Raw genomic sequence first — 15373 nt, 5'->3', positions numbered from 1 at the left:
AACACCTAGATGGTCAGAAAGTCTCCACAGATGTCCTAAGTCGTTAATGCCTACAAATAACCAGGCTGGGAGTCTGCTCTAAATTCTCCTTGGACTCACTTTTAACTCACACTTCAAATAATGCCCACAGGAGAAGCTCCCAGGAATATAAGGTCATGGCCAAAAACCATCACACACAAAAGGAATCGAGGTTATAAAATATCAAAGTGAAAGTGAATACAAAAGACAGTGGATTTATAAAGACCACAGGTTTTAGAATTATTCTAGACCATAAAGTAAGTATGACAATTATGTTTTAAAGAAAGGGTGCCTGGGTGGCTCAGTGGGTTTAAGCCTCTGCCTTCGGCTCAGGTCATGATCTCAGGGTCCTGGGATCGAGCCCCACATCGGGCTCTCTGCTCAGCGGGGAGCCTGCTTCCCCCTCTCTGCCTACTTGTGATCTCTGTCTGTCAAATAAATAAATAAATAAATAAATAAAATTAAAAAAAAAAAAAAAAAAAAAAAAAGGTCTTAAAAAAGGGAGTACCGGACGAGCATATAAGAAGGAAGAATCATGGCAGGAATTTAAAGCTCTGCGGATGCTGTTAGCAGCAAACAGACCCAGCTGAAGCAGAAGAGTGGCACGGAGCCCAGGTGCGGAGCTTCAGAACGCAGCCCAGGGAGGTTAAAGCACAGACGACATGAAAGAGAAGTTTGCAGATACACAGGGTACAACAGCAGGATCTCAACTACAATTCATCAGAGCTGCCAAGGAAGGCAGAAGAAGAGTGCCAAGACAGTCTTTGAAAAACTAATGGCTGGGTTTTCTACAGATGACAGACAGCAACCTGTCGTTGGAGGAAATCCAGGGAATCCCAAGCTGAATGCATCTTAGGAAGTCCACCATGGTCCACATTACCACGACGGTACAGAACACCAAACGCACTGACCAATTCTTAAGGGCAAAAGTCATTTTTCAGATGTGGCTTTTTCTATCAGTTAATCTTTCATTTTTTACTTTTTAAGAATTATTGTACTGCAGCTTCAGCTAACTGGTTATCTGTTCACTAGAATATCTACCTACAGCCAAGTTACAGGTGACTACTTTAGCAATCATACGATCAATTCGATATAATGAAGCTCAATGATTTATCATGGTAGAAAGTTTCATGCTTCAGAAATTGTTAGAAGATTAATAGGTATTTAACAAACACATAATGAGAAATCTAAGAAGCATATCTGCTCGTGTCATACAACTAAGTGAAATATTTTAATGACTTCCCATTCCTTACAGCAAAAATGTCCACACTCTACTGTGCACAACTCAAGGCTCTTCATGAGCTAAGTAGTTTTCTAGTTGTATCTTCTAGTATTTTCCATACTGCAGATCCTACAACATGCCCTGTGCCTCCATCTTTCTTCAGTGGCTCCTTCTGCCTTGCATGGCTTCCTCACCATCTCCCACAGCAAACATCCACTCATTCTTGAAGATCCTGTTCCAATGTAGCCTCAAGAGAATGAAAACCAGGCATTTTGTCTCTTTAATTGGCTGCCACATCCCTGGGTAAGTAAGTGCCTGGCATATAGCAGGATACATATCTGTTGAATTAACTGAGTGAATAAAATGTGAATGCCTGGGGCACCTGGGTGGCTCAGTGGGCTAAGCCGCTGCCTTCGGCTCAGGTCATGATCTCAGGGTCCTGGGATCGAGTCCCGCATCGGGCTCTCTGCTCAGCAGGAAGCCTGCTTCCCTCTCTCTCTCTCTCTCTGCCTGCCTCTCTACCTGCTTATGGTCTCTCTCTGTCAAATAAATAAATAAAATCTTTAAAAAAAAAAATGTGAATGCCTGAGTGGGCTTTCCTTACTACACTTATGACCAAATCATATAATCTTTCATCTCGTTTGTGAACCAATTTTTTAACGGTGCTTTATGTTTATGTTTTTACACATGACTTCTTCACTGGACATGCGTTAGAGAGCAAAAACCATGTTACTAGTTTTCTTAGCCCTCAACTGCCTAGCAGTGCAATGAATAGCAAGCACTCCGTAACTGTGTGTTGACTAAATAAATGGACAGTATGGAGTTTGAAAACGGAATTCTTCAGCTCTCTTTTCACATCTCATAGGAAGTGTTCCAGAAAGCTAGGCAATACAAAGAGCAAGGACAAAAAATGCAAAGCTGGCTGAGCAACAGGGAGCATGCATTATACCCACTGTATTAACCGAACAACAATTTTTAGGTAATGACATGCTACAGATGGTAGATAGCAGATGGGGTAGAAGCAGTGCCGGAAGCAGTACATTCCAGTGAGAGGCCAAAAAGAACAACAACTGTCCACTACCTTCTAAAACTGTTACCAGATGATTATTTTTCTAGATGAACTCACTGATCAACCTTATAAAACTTACTTAATAGGAATTCTGTTCTTAGCACATGTTGATAGAAAATCTCCTCGATATTCATCATGGGAAGTGAATGACATGATCATTAGAAGTTTATTCTGAGGCAGTGAAATTAATAAGCAGGCAACCTATACAGAGTAAAAGCTAAAGATTTTCTTTTTAGTGCTTAACAAAATCAAATCCAGTTTCCAATTATAACGACAACACGGAAAATATATGAGAATTCCATTTGAAATATTTGCCAAGCTTTGTGTTTCCTCTGTTGAGATTTTTCGCAAGTGCCATTCACATTCAGCTGCTCAAAATGCAAAAGTGTTAAATTTAATTCTTAGTCAATTTAATTAAAAGTTACAAGATTTTTTTTTTTCTGGGCATAATAAAATGAAAACTTTGAGGCTTCTTCTGTACATGTTTGCTGCTCCATGCTCTGAGGCAGCAAAACAAGGTAAACACAAGTAGGCCGACGTGATCGACTTCACTCATGTGTCAACTTCAAAGACACACAGTAGGCTCGTGTTTTCTGCAAGTCTACTTAAATGTTAACATGGAAGCAAAGTGCTGATATTATATTTACTCTTCACTTACTGGTTGAAGCAGGTAGATGAGAGATTCCTCTTGGATTATTATAATTGGCAGAGGAGTGATGCAAGTAGCTTGGAACAGGGTGCTCACAGATGCCATAATCTGGTCAAAACGCCCACCAAGACCTCCCAAGGTCACGATTACATCTACCTAAGCAAGGCAAAGCAAAACTGAAAGTCACACATTTAAAGTATTTTCAATAATTAAATAGCATCTAACAATGAAAAAGAGAAGCCACAGAGAAATGGTAGATATCATTTCTTTTGTTCAGATGAAGGATTGAAGTTACTTGCTTAAAGTTGCATAATTGGTGAGAAGCAGTCACAATTCAAGACCATCTCTTTCAAGTATCAATTTTGTTTTTCCCATCTGCCTGTTGACCTGGAAAGCTAGTCAACTCTTCCTTTACAAGTCTGTTTATGTGTTCCTTCCATCTGGAATCTTCCCTGACTTCGCAGTTGGTGTCTCTCCCATCCACCCCACAGCATACTCATGGGCTTTTCTTAAAAATACAAAGGTTCATCGTCCCACTAGAATTCAAGTATCTTGAGAACCTATACCATCTTTTTATTAAGCCTAGCAAGATTGCCTAAACTTTCAGGGCTTCATTTTTATGTTCATGTGCAAAAATTGGATAATATTTGCCAACTGACAAGTTTGTTGTGGGATTTAAATGAGGTAATCAAAGGAGTTCAGTATAAAGCATTTAGAACATGTTTATGACATAGTGATTCTTTAAAAATTATTAGCTATTACTCTCTTGCCATTTGCAATGATGTGGACGGAACTAGAGAGTATTAGGCTAAGCAAAGTAAGTCAGAGAAAGATACCATATGATTTCACTCATACGTGGAATTTAAGAAACAAAACAGATGAACATAGGGGAAGTGAAGGAAAAATAAATTAAGATAAAAACAGAGAAGGGAGCAGATCATAAGAGACTCTTAATATTAGAGAACAAACTGAAGGTTCCAGATATTTTTATGCCAATACAGCTTTATATTATTTTCCCTTTTTTAAAACAGATGAGGATTGCTAGAGAGGAGATGGGCGCGGGGAAGGGGTAACTGGGTGATGATCATTAAGGAGGGCAGAGGATGTGGTGAGTACTAGGTGTTATATGCAACTGATAAGTCATTAAATTCTGCCCCTGAAACTAACAGTAAAGTATATGTTAACTAAATTGGTCTTAAATAAAAATTTAAAAAATAATAAAAACATTAGCTCTTATTCTATCACCATATTACTTTTGGTATTATTACAGTTATATGTTTTTAACATTTTTGTTATTATTACCTATAGTTTGATATGTTATTTTTCCACCACTTAACACTTTCAAGATAGCATTTCCTATAACTAAAGTATAATTTATTTAAATGTTCCCCTGTTGCTGAAAATGTATTTCCAGGATTTTAATATATAATATTACCTTGCTGCTTTCCTTCTATATAAGACAAAGGGTAAAGAGGGGTTGTGAGGAAGTGAAAGAGAGCGGAGGAACCTTCTCCTGAATAAAGCAGCCCACAGTGGGCTTGAGAAGAGAACAGAAGGCACTGCCTCCTCCCAGGAGCCTTCGCACCTTCTTCTATACTCATCCTAATCTCATAAAGTATCAACAGAGTCAAAGTGGATATAGTCATCATGGAAGAGGAAGGACTGAAGCATTTAAAGTAGTACAAGAAAATCTTAAAAATAATAAAAATGGACTGTAATAATAATCATTCCATCTGGAATAAAAAAGAAATTGTTTAAAAGTAGGGAGTATGTGGTTGTTACGTTTTTAAAATAGTTCATGAAAAAAAGCTTAAATAAGATTTTGTCCATAAAGATGCCAAGATTTTAAAAGAATAACGTTAACCGAGCACCCATATGACCTGTACAATTCCTAGAAGAAGAGTAAGTGGTATGAAGTCCATGAAGCCAAAGGCTGTGTTTCTCTGGTCCCATTGTTAATCGTGCCTAACACATTGAAGACAGTCAAGTGTTTCACGAAAGAGTAAGTAAAGACACTGCAAGAAATGACACATCACTTAAGGAAGAAATAGCTTAATTGCTATATTGTGGAAATACGTAAATCAGAATGGGGTTCCATAAAAACAAAGATAAGTTATACAGAAGAACAAAGACATTTGAAATGAGTTTTCTGACTATCGGAATGTAGGAAGAATGGGAATTTTTTACTTTGGATAAGATACTTCATGTCAAACTAGATTATCTTAAGACCTACACACAATACTGGTTTTGGAGATCTTTCAAGAACTCAAAACATTAGACTCGGCGTCCAGGAAGAGCACACAACCTAGGAAGCACGTATTACTCTGAATACATAGACAGAGACAGGGACATCTGTTAATCTTCAGAGCAAGAGGGTAACTTGTAAGCAATTAGGCTTAGGCCTGCCGAGGAGACGGCTTCTGTTTGGGGGAAATGGCTTCTAATCTTAGCTAAGAGGACTTATTAGTAAGGCCACTCCAGACCAGTGGGGAATAGGCCCAGAAATTATATATCACCTCAGAAAAACTGAAGAGAATTTGCTTTAAACTGAAGAAAAAAAAATTCAAAGAAGTTATATATGAAATATAGCAAAATTGTTAAGGCTCTAGTTAAAAAGCAAATGGCATATTCTTACGCACATAATCCTAAATTCACATCTGAAGCAAGGTCTAGTGAGAGTTTATTCACTATGCAGATTCTGGAATCCCTTTTTTAGGTTCTCAATTTTTCATTACTATACTCTAAGCCTTGAGGGATCCCATAACCTTTAAGAATGAAATTTAATCCCCCTCTTCTGCACTGGGGCATCATGATGAATAAGCAGTATCTGTACATCAGTGATTGAATTTTTCAGAATAGAGACGCCGCAAGATTACTTCTCATCACGACTCATTCTCCCTACAGGAAGTATTTAGCAAGACTGATTAAAAACATTAGAGGATCAATGGGGGCTGCAGGCAGGGTGGGGGGGGGGAGGGTCAGCCTAGGAGGTTTCTGCAGCTCTCTGGCGCTAGCTCGAAGTAGGACATCTGGATATTCACAGAGAGAGACGAGAGACAGACGCCACCCCTGCACATTTACGTAGGCTTTACAAGGCTAGATTTTTATGTTTAGGGCTACAATGCCACTGGGACAGCGTTCAATCCGAAACAGACCATTTGTAGACTGCCAGGGTGACTCTTCTGTGTGGATCCAAAGCCTTGTGCATTCATGTCTAATACCACCCGGTGTATTGTATATTTTTAAAACTTTGTATTTCCCGAGGCTTCAACATCTTCAGACAGGCTGTGAGTACCTGGCCCAGCAAACAGGTTCACAGGTGATAAGGCTGGTCCCTGCCACAAGTTTCCCCTTCTTGCCCTCCCGACTACGACCTAGTGACATTCAAACAGACCAATGAAGTCCTCTTAAGCCTTTCCTTGTATACCCACCCGAGCCTCAATAAAGCACTTCCCATGGGGCCTCACTCTAGCTTTCAGCTCCCCACCTGTTTGAGCCTGCTTGCTGGGTGTTCCCCCCATGCAGCCCTCAGCCTGGTACACCATGCCTTCCTTTCTAGGACCTTATATCAAGGCCTTAAATTTCAGATGTCTGTGTCTGCATCAGACAAAATTCCCAATTTAAGTAACATAATTATTCTTTACAATACACCCAGGCACACTTTGTTAAAACTTTTGATTTACTTTAGTATCTCTCCTTCTAGAAGGGGCCCATGTATCCCAGAGGCTAGCCCACAGTTTGCAACAGAGCAGACAACGATATTTCCTGAGCTTCCCTTAAGCATATAAAAACTCAGGAAAATTTGAATAAATAACCAGAGAGGCAAGAAGCTATCTGTTAGGCTGAGTTAACACCATCTCATTCTTACAAAAGAACACTTCCCTACTTAGCAAAGGTTGAAATAGTCTGTGGCTTTTGAAAAGAGTAACTTATTTCATATGTTACTTCTGGTAATATTTATTGATCATTTACCCTGTGTTAGGTGCTATTCTAAACAATGATATATCAGTAAAGAAGACAAAAACCCCTGCCTTCATGGCGCTGACATTCAAATGGAGGATAACACACAACTGACAGACATACAAATAAGCCTATTAGTTGGGAGGGCAAATGCTGGTAAGTGCTAAAATTGGGAGAATAACAGAGCAGGAGAGGGAACATCAAAAATGATGGGCTGGGAATGTGCTTCCACTTTTAGGAGCTAGAGCAGACTAGGTTGCACAAAGACCCAGAAGAGATGAGGGCAGTGACCACCACGTTTATGGATACCTGGGGCAGGGTTCTTCAGACAGCAGATTATGTTAAGACCCTGACCCAGTGACAAAGCCCCAGGCATTTTCAAAGAGTATCAGGAAGCAAGCTGCTAAAATTAAATGAGAAATTAGGAGAAGACAAGGGAGTAAAATGTAAGTATTAGATTCGTAGAGACTTGCTGAACCACTGTAGTTTCTTTTATTGGCATTAAATGGGGAGCCATTCTGAGCAGAGGAAGACGCGATCCATGTATTTCCAAAATCAGTATGTTCCAGAATTTCTCCACTTCTCAATACCCACAACCTCATGACAACCATGGCTCAAGCCACCAGAATCACCAGGGGGTAGAGGCCACCATTATACCACATGTGAAGTGGCACATAACACAGGTCCAGTAAGTATTTTTTTGAGTAAATGAAAGAATGGAACAGGGATTGGAGGAGAGTAAATGAGCACGGTCGATGCATCAGAGTACTGGTTGACCTGAAGAACTGCTAGTGTCAGGGCACAAAAAAGTGAGTCAAATGGATAAAACAGAGGTTACTGAGGGCTTATAAAACTTGCTATCAACAAGATCTAGGTGTGTTTACAGAACTGAGTAATTTAGTTAAAAAAGTAATTAAGAGGGGCGCCTGGGTGGCTCAGTGGGTTAAAGCCTCTGCCTTCGGTTCAGGTCATGATCCCAGGGTCCTGGGATAGAGCCCCATATCAGGCTCCCTGCTCTGCGAGGAGCCTGCTTCCCTTCCTCTCTCTGCCTGCCTCTCTGCCTACTTATGATCTCTGTGTGTCCAGAAAAAAAACAAAAAAAACAAAAACAAACTTAAAAAAAACAAAGGAACTATAAAACCCCTAGAAGAAAACGTAGGGGAAAAGACCCTTGACATTGGTCTTATCACCCCTTTTTTAGGGATGACACAGGGCACAAAAGCAAAAATTAAGTGGGACTGGACTGCATCAAACTAAAAAGCTTCTATACAGCAAAATAAACAATCAACAAGAGGAAAAGACAGTTTTTCTTATAGAAGAAAACATTTGCAAATCATCTATTTGAGAAACTAATATCCAAGATGTATAAGGAACTCATATAATTCAAAAGCAAAAACCCATCAACCTGATTAAAAAAAGGGCAGAGGAGCTTACTAGGCACTTTGTAAACAAGATGCACAAATGGCCAACAGGTATATGAAAAGAGGCCAAACACCACTAATCATCAGAGAAATGTAAACTAGTTCTGGTTCCATATCCAAAAGGAATGAAATCAGGATCTTGAAGGGGTTTCTGCAGTTCATGTTCAGTGCAACATTACTCACAACAGCCGAGATCAAGACACAACTAAGTATCTCTCAATAGATGAATGAAGATCACACACACACACACACACACACACGAAACAGAGTATTATTCAGCCACAAGAGAAAAGGAAAACCTGCAGTAAGAACTACACAGATGGACCATGAAAGCATTATGCTAAATGAAGTAAGTCAGACAAAGACAGACAAATACCATGGAATCTCCTTCGTATGTGTAATCTAAAAACGGCCAAACTTCCAGAAACAGAGAGTAGAATGATGATTGCCAGAAGCTGGTGGTGGGGAAAAGAAAGATGCTGGTCACAGGGTACAAACCCCCAGTTATCAGATGTGTAAGTCCTGGGATCTACTGCACAGCATGGTGACCGAAGTTACTAACACTGTATTAAACACTTGAAAGCTGTTGAGACAGTAAATCTTAAATGTTCTCACCATCCCAAAATATCAAACAAAACAAAAGGTAACTATGTGAGGTGATAGAGGTGTTCGCTAGCTCTACTATGGTAATCATTTTGCAATGTATTCGTGTATCAAATCATCATGTTGGATGCCTTAAATTTATACAAAGTTATATATCAGTTTTATCTCAATAAAGCTGGTAAAAATAAAGAGATATTTAAATTTTTTTCACACTTGGTCTCCAAAATCATCAATGTCCTTTAACTAATAGCACTTCTAAATTTGAATCAGCTACATTTTAAGAACTCAAGTGACGAATGGCTAGTTTTAGACAGCACAAATCTAAAAACGGCAATAAGCAGTGAAGACACCTACCTCTAACTTCCAAAGCCCATTCTAGAAAAAGTAGTGGGAGGAACAAAACAAACAAAACAACAGCACCACTATGACTGCAAAGAATTGCCGTCCTTAGGAAAAAGCCGTTTATGGCTGGAGTTAGACATAAAGACACTGAACGTATATATACAGGAGATATTAGTGAGAAGGAACCATGAATTTCAGAGGGTACCAACAGGGAGGGCATATATGGTCTGGGGCAAGTCATTTATTTTTGAATATGCCTACTATTCTCTAAAGAATGGAAGCCAATCTCAGAGGCTAACAGAGGCTTGGTTGTGATGTACCAAGGACTCAGTATTTATACTCTAAAGAAGTGTTGTTATAATCTTATTAGCCCCATGGCTAATACAATACTTAATATTTAATTACTATAGTATATATTACGAATGCATTATGAATATTCACTTAAACATTTAATATTTAAATATAATACAAGAAAATATAATGCAATATTTTAAATATTCTATTATATTCTATTTGTGTACATATACACACAAGTAACCAACACATGCCTATTAGGCCATATTCTGTAATATATAAAATGTAAAAAATCAACTTCTAACTGGTTTCTGTCTATTTCCTACAGTCAGGTCAGGCTATTTTCATGGACTTTATTTGTGAGCAAGGGAGAGTGTTGTGGGAAGAGGGTTGCCTTTCACAGGCAATCCTATATGGCAAAAGGATCCCTGAAACGCTGGATTAATAGAGATCCGACAATAGTATGATACAGTCTTTCCAAAGCCAGGGAACCACATACAAGTTACATAACCTCACTGTGACTTAGGTGGCTCATCCATAAAGGTAAAGGACAGACCAGATTCATTAACATATTTTTCAAGATTCCTTTCACTTCCAACAGTCCACATGAGGTTCTCTGGTTTTAACAGGTTAAATAAAAACCGTGTCTAATTTGTTTAGAAAAATAAATGAAAACCTTAACTTTGCATAATTTGCCTTCATAGAATCATGACAAGACTGGTTGAGGGATATATAACACTAAAAGGAGAAGCAATTTCATTTTTCTATTATAGCAGTAAAAACCTTTCAGTAAACAAAGGATATGCTTTTCTCCATTTGTCCTCAAAAAGACTTAGATACAGCATGCATGAAGTCTACAGCAGAGACAGTGGCTATCAGCATATTTTAATTACATTTACTTTCCATAAATTGAATTCCGGAGTTGCATAAATGGACAATTTCTTTATAGCTCTCCCTGATAAATAGGGTGACCATACAATTTACCATACAAACTGAGACACTTCTGAAAGTAAAAAGGGGACATTATATATAATTATACCAAGAATACAAGCATAAACCAAGACTACGCTATGTAAACCAAGACATGTGTTTACCCTACCGTTTGAGAATTATAACTAACATCAGTCTACGGCCATACCACCCTGAACGCGCCCGATCTCGTCTGATCTCGGAAGCTAAGCAGGGTCGGGCCTGGTTAGTACTTGGATGGGAGAATTATAACTAACATCAGCCTACCCAACTTAACAAAAGTAAACACTAGGGGCTCAAAAAATTTAGATGTTATTCTTGTGCTTCCTTTAACTCAAAGATCTGTACTGTATTATAGTAAGACTGGAATAGGATGAGATTCTCTGGTTCAATTGTTTGATGCTCTTATTTAAAGATGGAAAAGCCAACACAGGCCAGGAACGAAAAAGCTGGATCGAGATAGAGCAAAAACAATAAGCTGGCTAAAAAAATCAGCAATGTCAAAATGTTTTAAAATAAGCCTATAAAGGAATTCCAGTGATTGATATAAAGTACAATGAGCCACCAGGGAAATTAAAGACCACAGATTTCATGGTATCAGAAGAGAACTGTACTCACAAACACAGAATATGCCCAGCTGAATGGCAGCTTGTGAAAATAAGACTAGAGGGATCCCATTTAAATTTCAACCAGGCTGAGTCACAGTTTAATGTAAGCTTCTTTGGAGAAAAAATGCCTCTTGCAATAGCAAGATAATGAGTCTTTCATTCGCAGATGAGAAATCTAAGAAAATTAAGGTTAAGGGTGTGGTTAGCATTTTCTCAAAGGATGCCTACTTCTACTTTCTAAAAAAAGTGCATTTGTTTGAACGGAGTATTTTTTCCAACTTTGTCAAACTGTAAATACGTTGTTATTAAGAAATGTCATTAATGTGTTTATACAAAACTTGTTTTTGAACGTGTTAGAGAAAAGTTTAAAAAAAAAAAAAAAGAGGAGGAAGGGACCTATTTATATCACTGAAAAGTGATCTATGTAGCCAAGCTTGTCTGCATTTGACAGAAAAACTACAAAGGCCCTGATAAGGATCTGTTCTAAGACTCCTGACTGCTATCAACCAAAATCCCTGGTAAAAGTTCTATCATAAAAGCCCAGGCAGCCCACTCTCTTGCTGATTATGGGGAACTTACTATGCCCTGTGCCTCTCTGGAGAGCTCAGCAGAGGGGACTCCAACCTCCTTGTGCAGACTGGAAGGAACTCTTGGGGACAGAGGTCCTTGACACACCAGCTCCAAGTCAGCAAAGGAGGCAGCCAGAAGAATTGACCTGTCCCAGTAGGTTGTGTGTGGGGGTCCCCTCCCTACTGGTGCATCCTCTGCTAGCTCTCATGTACTTTCAGTATTGCCGACCCTTTGACATCCCAAACCAACAAGTTCTACTACTCCCTCAAAATAATCAGAATGAAACCCTCCCCTCACTCCGGCTTGCCCTAGGAGAGTGGACTCTGGAGAAGGTTCGCTCCCAAAGGGCTTCTCGTGGGTCCCATCAGACTTCAACTGCAGCATCACTGACAACATATCAGGATAATCTGCTTAACAAAAGCATCTACCCCAGAGACCACACATTCTTAGAGTCAGAAACTGTCTCATTCAGTATGCATTTTTTTAAAGACTCATGCATTTTTCAATACACAATACTTAGCAGAATACCTGGATCCACATAAGGACTTTTGTCAGCTGAATGGTGAGCTAAACAGTTACAGTTTTTACCCTGTAACTCTTTGGCAAACAAGACCAAATCATGGTCAAGTGTAGACTTTGTCTATTTTATGGTTCCTATTCCTTTCTCAAACTCTTGATGGGGAAAATGACTACAGAATTATTCTTCAAAGCCTCCTGTAATCAGTTCTTTTGTGTCGTTGACATTTCCGTCCTTTAATTCAGCTTGCACACAACCATTATGCTGTTTCTCAGAATTATCTTATGGCTTTCCATTCCGTATTCTTTAGTGGATTACCATCACCTGTAGATCAAAATTCAAGTTCCTTGTCTAGAGAAGAAGGATTCTCCATTTGTGAACCACAAACTAACAATGACAACTGCCACGAAGTCTTCATCCTCAGAGCTCTTCCTGCACACACACCGTTTGAATTTTTCTTTGTTGACTCTCAGACTTGCCATTAAGAATGCCTGAAGTGGGGCGCCTGGGTGGTTCAGTGGTTAAGCCGCTGCCTTCGGCTCAGGTCATGATCTCAGGGTCCTGGGATCGAGTCCCGCATCGGGCTCTCTGCTCAGCAGGGAGCCTGCTTCCCTCTCTCTCTCTCTCTGCCTGCCTCTCTATCTACTTGTGATCTCTCTCTGTCAAATTAAAAAAAAAAAAATCATTAAAAAAAAAAAAAAAGAATGCCTGAAGCACTTTAATGTCAGGTACCCTGGTCAAGAGCAAGTCAAGGACAATGAGTGAGAGTTCATTCCCATAATAATGCAATGCTTTTTTGGTTGGCCCTGGACAAAGCTCTGAATTATTTTATTTTCAAGTCTGATTTTACTAGCAGTTCCATCTCTCCTCACAGATCTGTCCTGAGTACTAAAATATCCTTGATTAACTGGACTATAGGTTCAAGCCATATCAATGAGATCCCTGGGGATGAGACATCTTTTCCATACAAACAACACAACACTGTGATATATACAAAAATGTGGAAATGCCTTATTTTTCCTTCCCAAGTAAATACACCAAGGGATAGCCAGAGCTAATTTGCATGTGTTCACATTTCTCTGTATCAGGAAGTGAGTGCCAAGGAGAGTTGGATAGAATAAATAAACACACTAATGGATTTTTTTTTACATGATTTTATTCTATTAGCTCTGCTGAAAATTAAACTCTTTGAGGAGTCAGGAATATATTTATGAGTAAGTAAAATTACATAAAGTCACAGTTTGTATAAATAAGTACATGGATATTATAAATCTACTGGCGATAACTACAGTCTCTAACCCTCTCACATTGTCAGGATACGAAGATATTTCTAGGGAAAGGTATTCAACAAAGGTATTCCTTTTGAATTATTGGGGCCCTGAGAAATGGAAAAATCTTCTCCTTGTGCTTTGGAACAGCCAGACTACCTTACATGGCATCTTCAACACAGCCGTATTTAGTGTAAAGTTAAAAGTCATATTCAGAAACAATCAGCTATTTGGAAGTAGAGTTTGAAAGGCTATTATAATTTGCATTATACAAGCTTTGGCCACAGAAGCTAAATGACTGCTCAGTAGAGAATGAAAAAATTCCATTCTGCATTCTTGAACTTCCTGTTCAACACAGACCAGATACTTCTCACTCAAAGAACTCTCTAACATACATGTTTCCCTCTGGAAGCTGAATATTTGAAAAAGCACTAAGCAGTCATTCTTCTCAATTCTGTGGAAACTGGGACATGAACCTGTACCTACTTTCTTTAGTCGTTTTCACCTACTGAGCGAGGTGAGGAGACAGATAATTGTCCAAACTTTTCAGCGAACAGACTGACTTCAGTAAAAAATGCTTCGTTCGTGGATGATGAGTATTTCTGCACTGGCAGATCATTTCTTTTTTTTTTTTATTTTTTTTTTAATTTGTTTATTTACAGCATAACAGTGTTCATTGTTTTGGCATCACACCCAGTGCTCCATGCAGTACGTGCCCTCCCTATTACCCACCACCTGGTTCCTCAACCTCCCACCCCCCCACCCCTTCAAAACCCTCTGGTTGTTTTTCAGAGTCCATAGTCTCTTATGGTTCCTCTCCCCTTCCAGTTTCCCTCAACTCCCTCTCCTCTCCATCTCCCCATGTCCTCCATGTTATTTGTTATGCTCCACAAATAAGTGAGACCGTATGATACTTGACTCTCTCTGCTTGACTTATTTCACTCAGCATAATCTCTTCCAGTCCCGTCCATGTTGCTACAAAAGTTGGGTATTCATCCTTTCTGATGGAGGCATAATACTCCATTGTGTACACGGCAGATCATTTCTTAATAGCAATTATCCTCTCTTGCATCACTGGGATTCGTTTTTACACAACAATATTTCTTGCTTTGCTTCAACCATAAAACAAGTCTTCGCTGAATATTCTTGTCCAAAGTGATAATGAAACTCTTGGTTTCCATGTATAGATAGATTGGAGTTAGGTATTTGCAGTACTTTGAGTGCATTATTGTCCCAAAGTTTGGTGGTGTAAAACTCTCTTCATTTTTTATTGACCAGTTTACAACAGGTGGCTATCAGACTTGCTGTCGTGCAATCTTTAGGTTTTGCAATCTGGAGCTATATAAATAGTTTATGTTAATTATCCCCTTTCCACCTTCTGGGAGAATAGAGAACATTTTGATTGCAAATTCTGCACTTGGCCATTAACACTCTGGTTTCTAGATATGCATTCGACCATTTTATAATGCCAAATGAGAATGTTAAAACTGTTACTGCAGTGACATTAATTACTTAAAGCTTATTTTTTGCAATGTGAGTGTGTGTTACCTAATACATGTGCACAAAATAGCTGATCACCTCATCATCCTCCAGTTCACCTTAATGTTTTATATGCGATGCTATTAATTATTATTTTGTAAAATGTATTTCATATTCAAGAGCATCATAGTAAACTAAGTGTAATCTGGGGTAAAACATTTGTTCAATAATAATTTCCTCTTTCTGAAATACTTTATTTACATGAGTGCTTTAAAAAATCAGACTATTTAGGGCCAATTTTATAAGCATCTAAAATATCCAGTAGAAATGGATGAGGAGACAGAATTGAAATGTAATCAGTGTACTTTGAATTCAGATACTATT

At 38.8% G+C, this 15373-nt stretch overlaps 1 protein-coding gene across 5 annotated transcripts in view; it reads right to left on the bottom strand.

The window, feature by feature from the left end:
* TPK1 (thiamin pyrophosphokinase 1) overlaps positions 1-15373 on the bottom strand; it is a 350875-nt gene that overhangs the window by 130570 nt on the left and 204932 nt on the right. For all 5 annotated transcript variants that reach the window (XM_046020778.1, XM_046020781.1, XM_046020780.1 and 2 more), the window contains one exon: positions 2968-3114. In XM_046020778.1, the coding sequence (XP_045876734.1) occupies positions 2968-3114 (147 nt within the window). The remainder of the gene's footprint in view (positions 1-2967; positions 3115-15373) is intronic.

This window comes from Meles meles, chromosome 10 (genome assembly GCF_922984935.1).
Source record: "Meles meles chromosome 10, mMelMel3.1 paternal haplotype, whole genome shotgun sequence".
NCBI classification, from domain to species: Eukaryota; Metazoa; Chordata; class Mammalia; order Carnivora; family Mustelidae; genus Meles; species Meles meles.
This window is presented reverse-complemented; position numbering and strand designations above follow the sequence as displayed.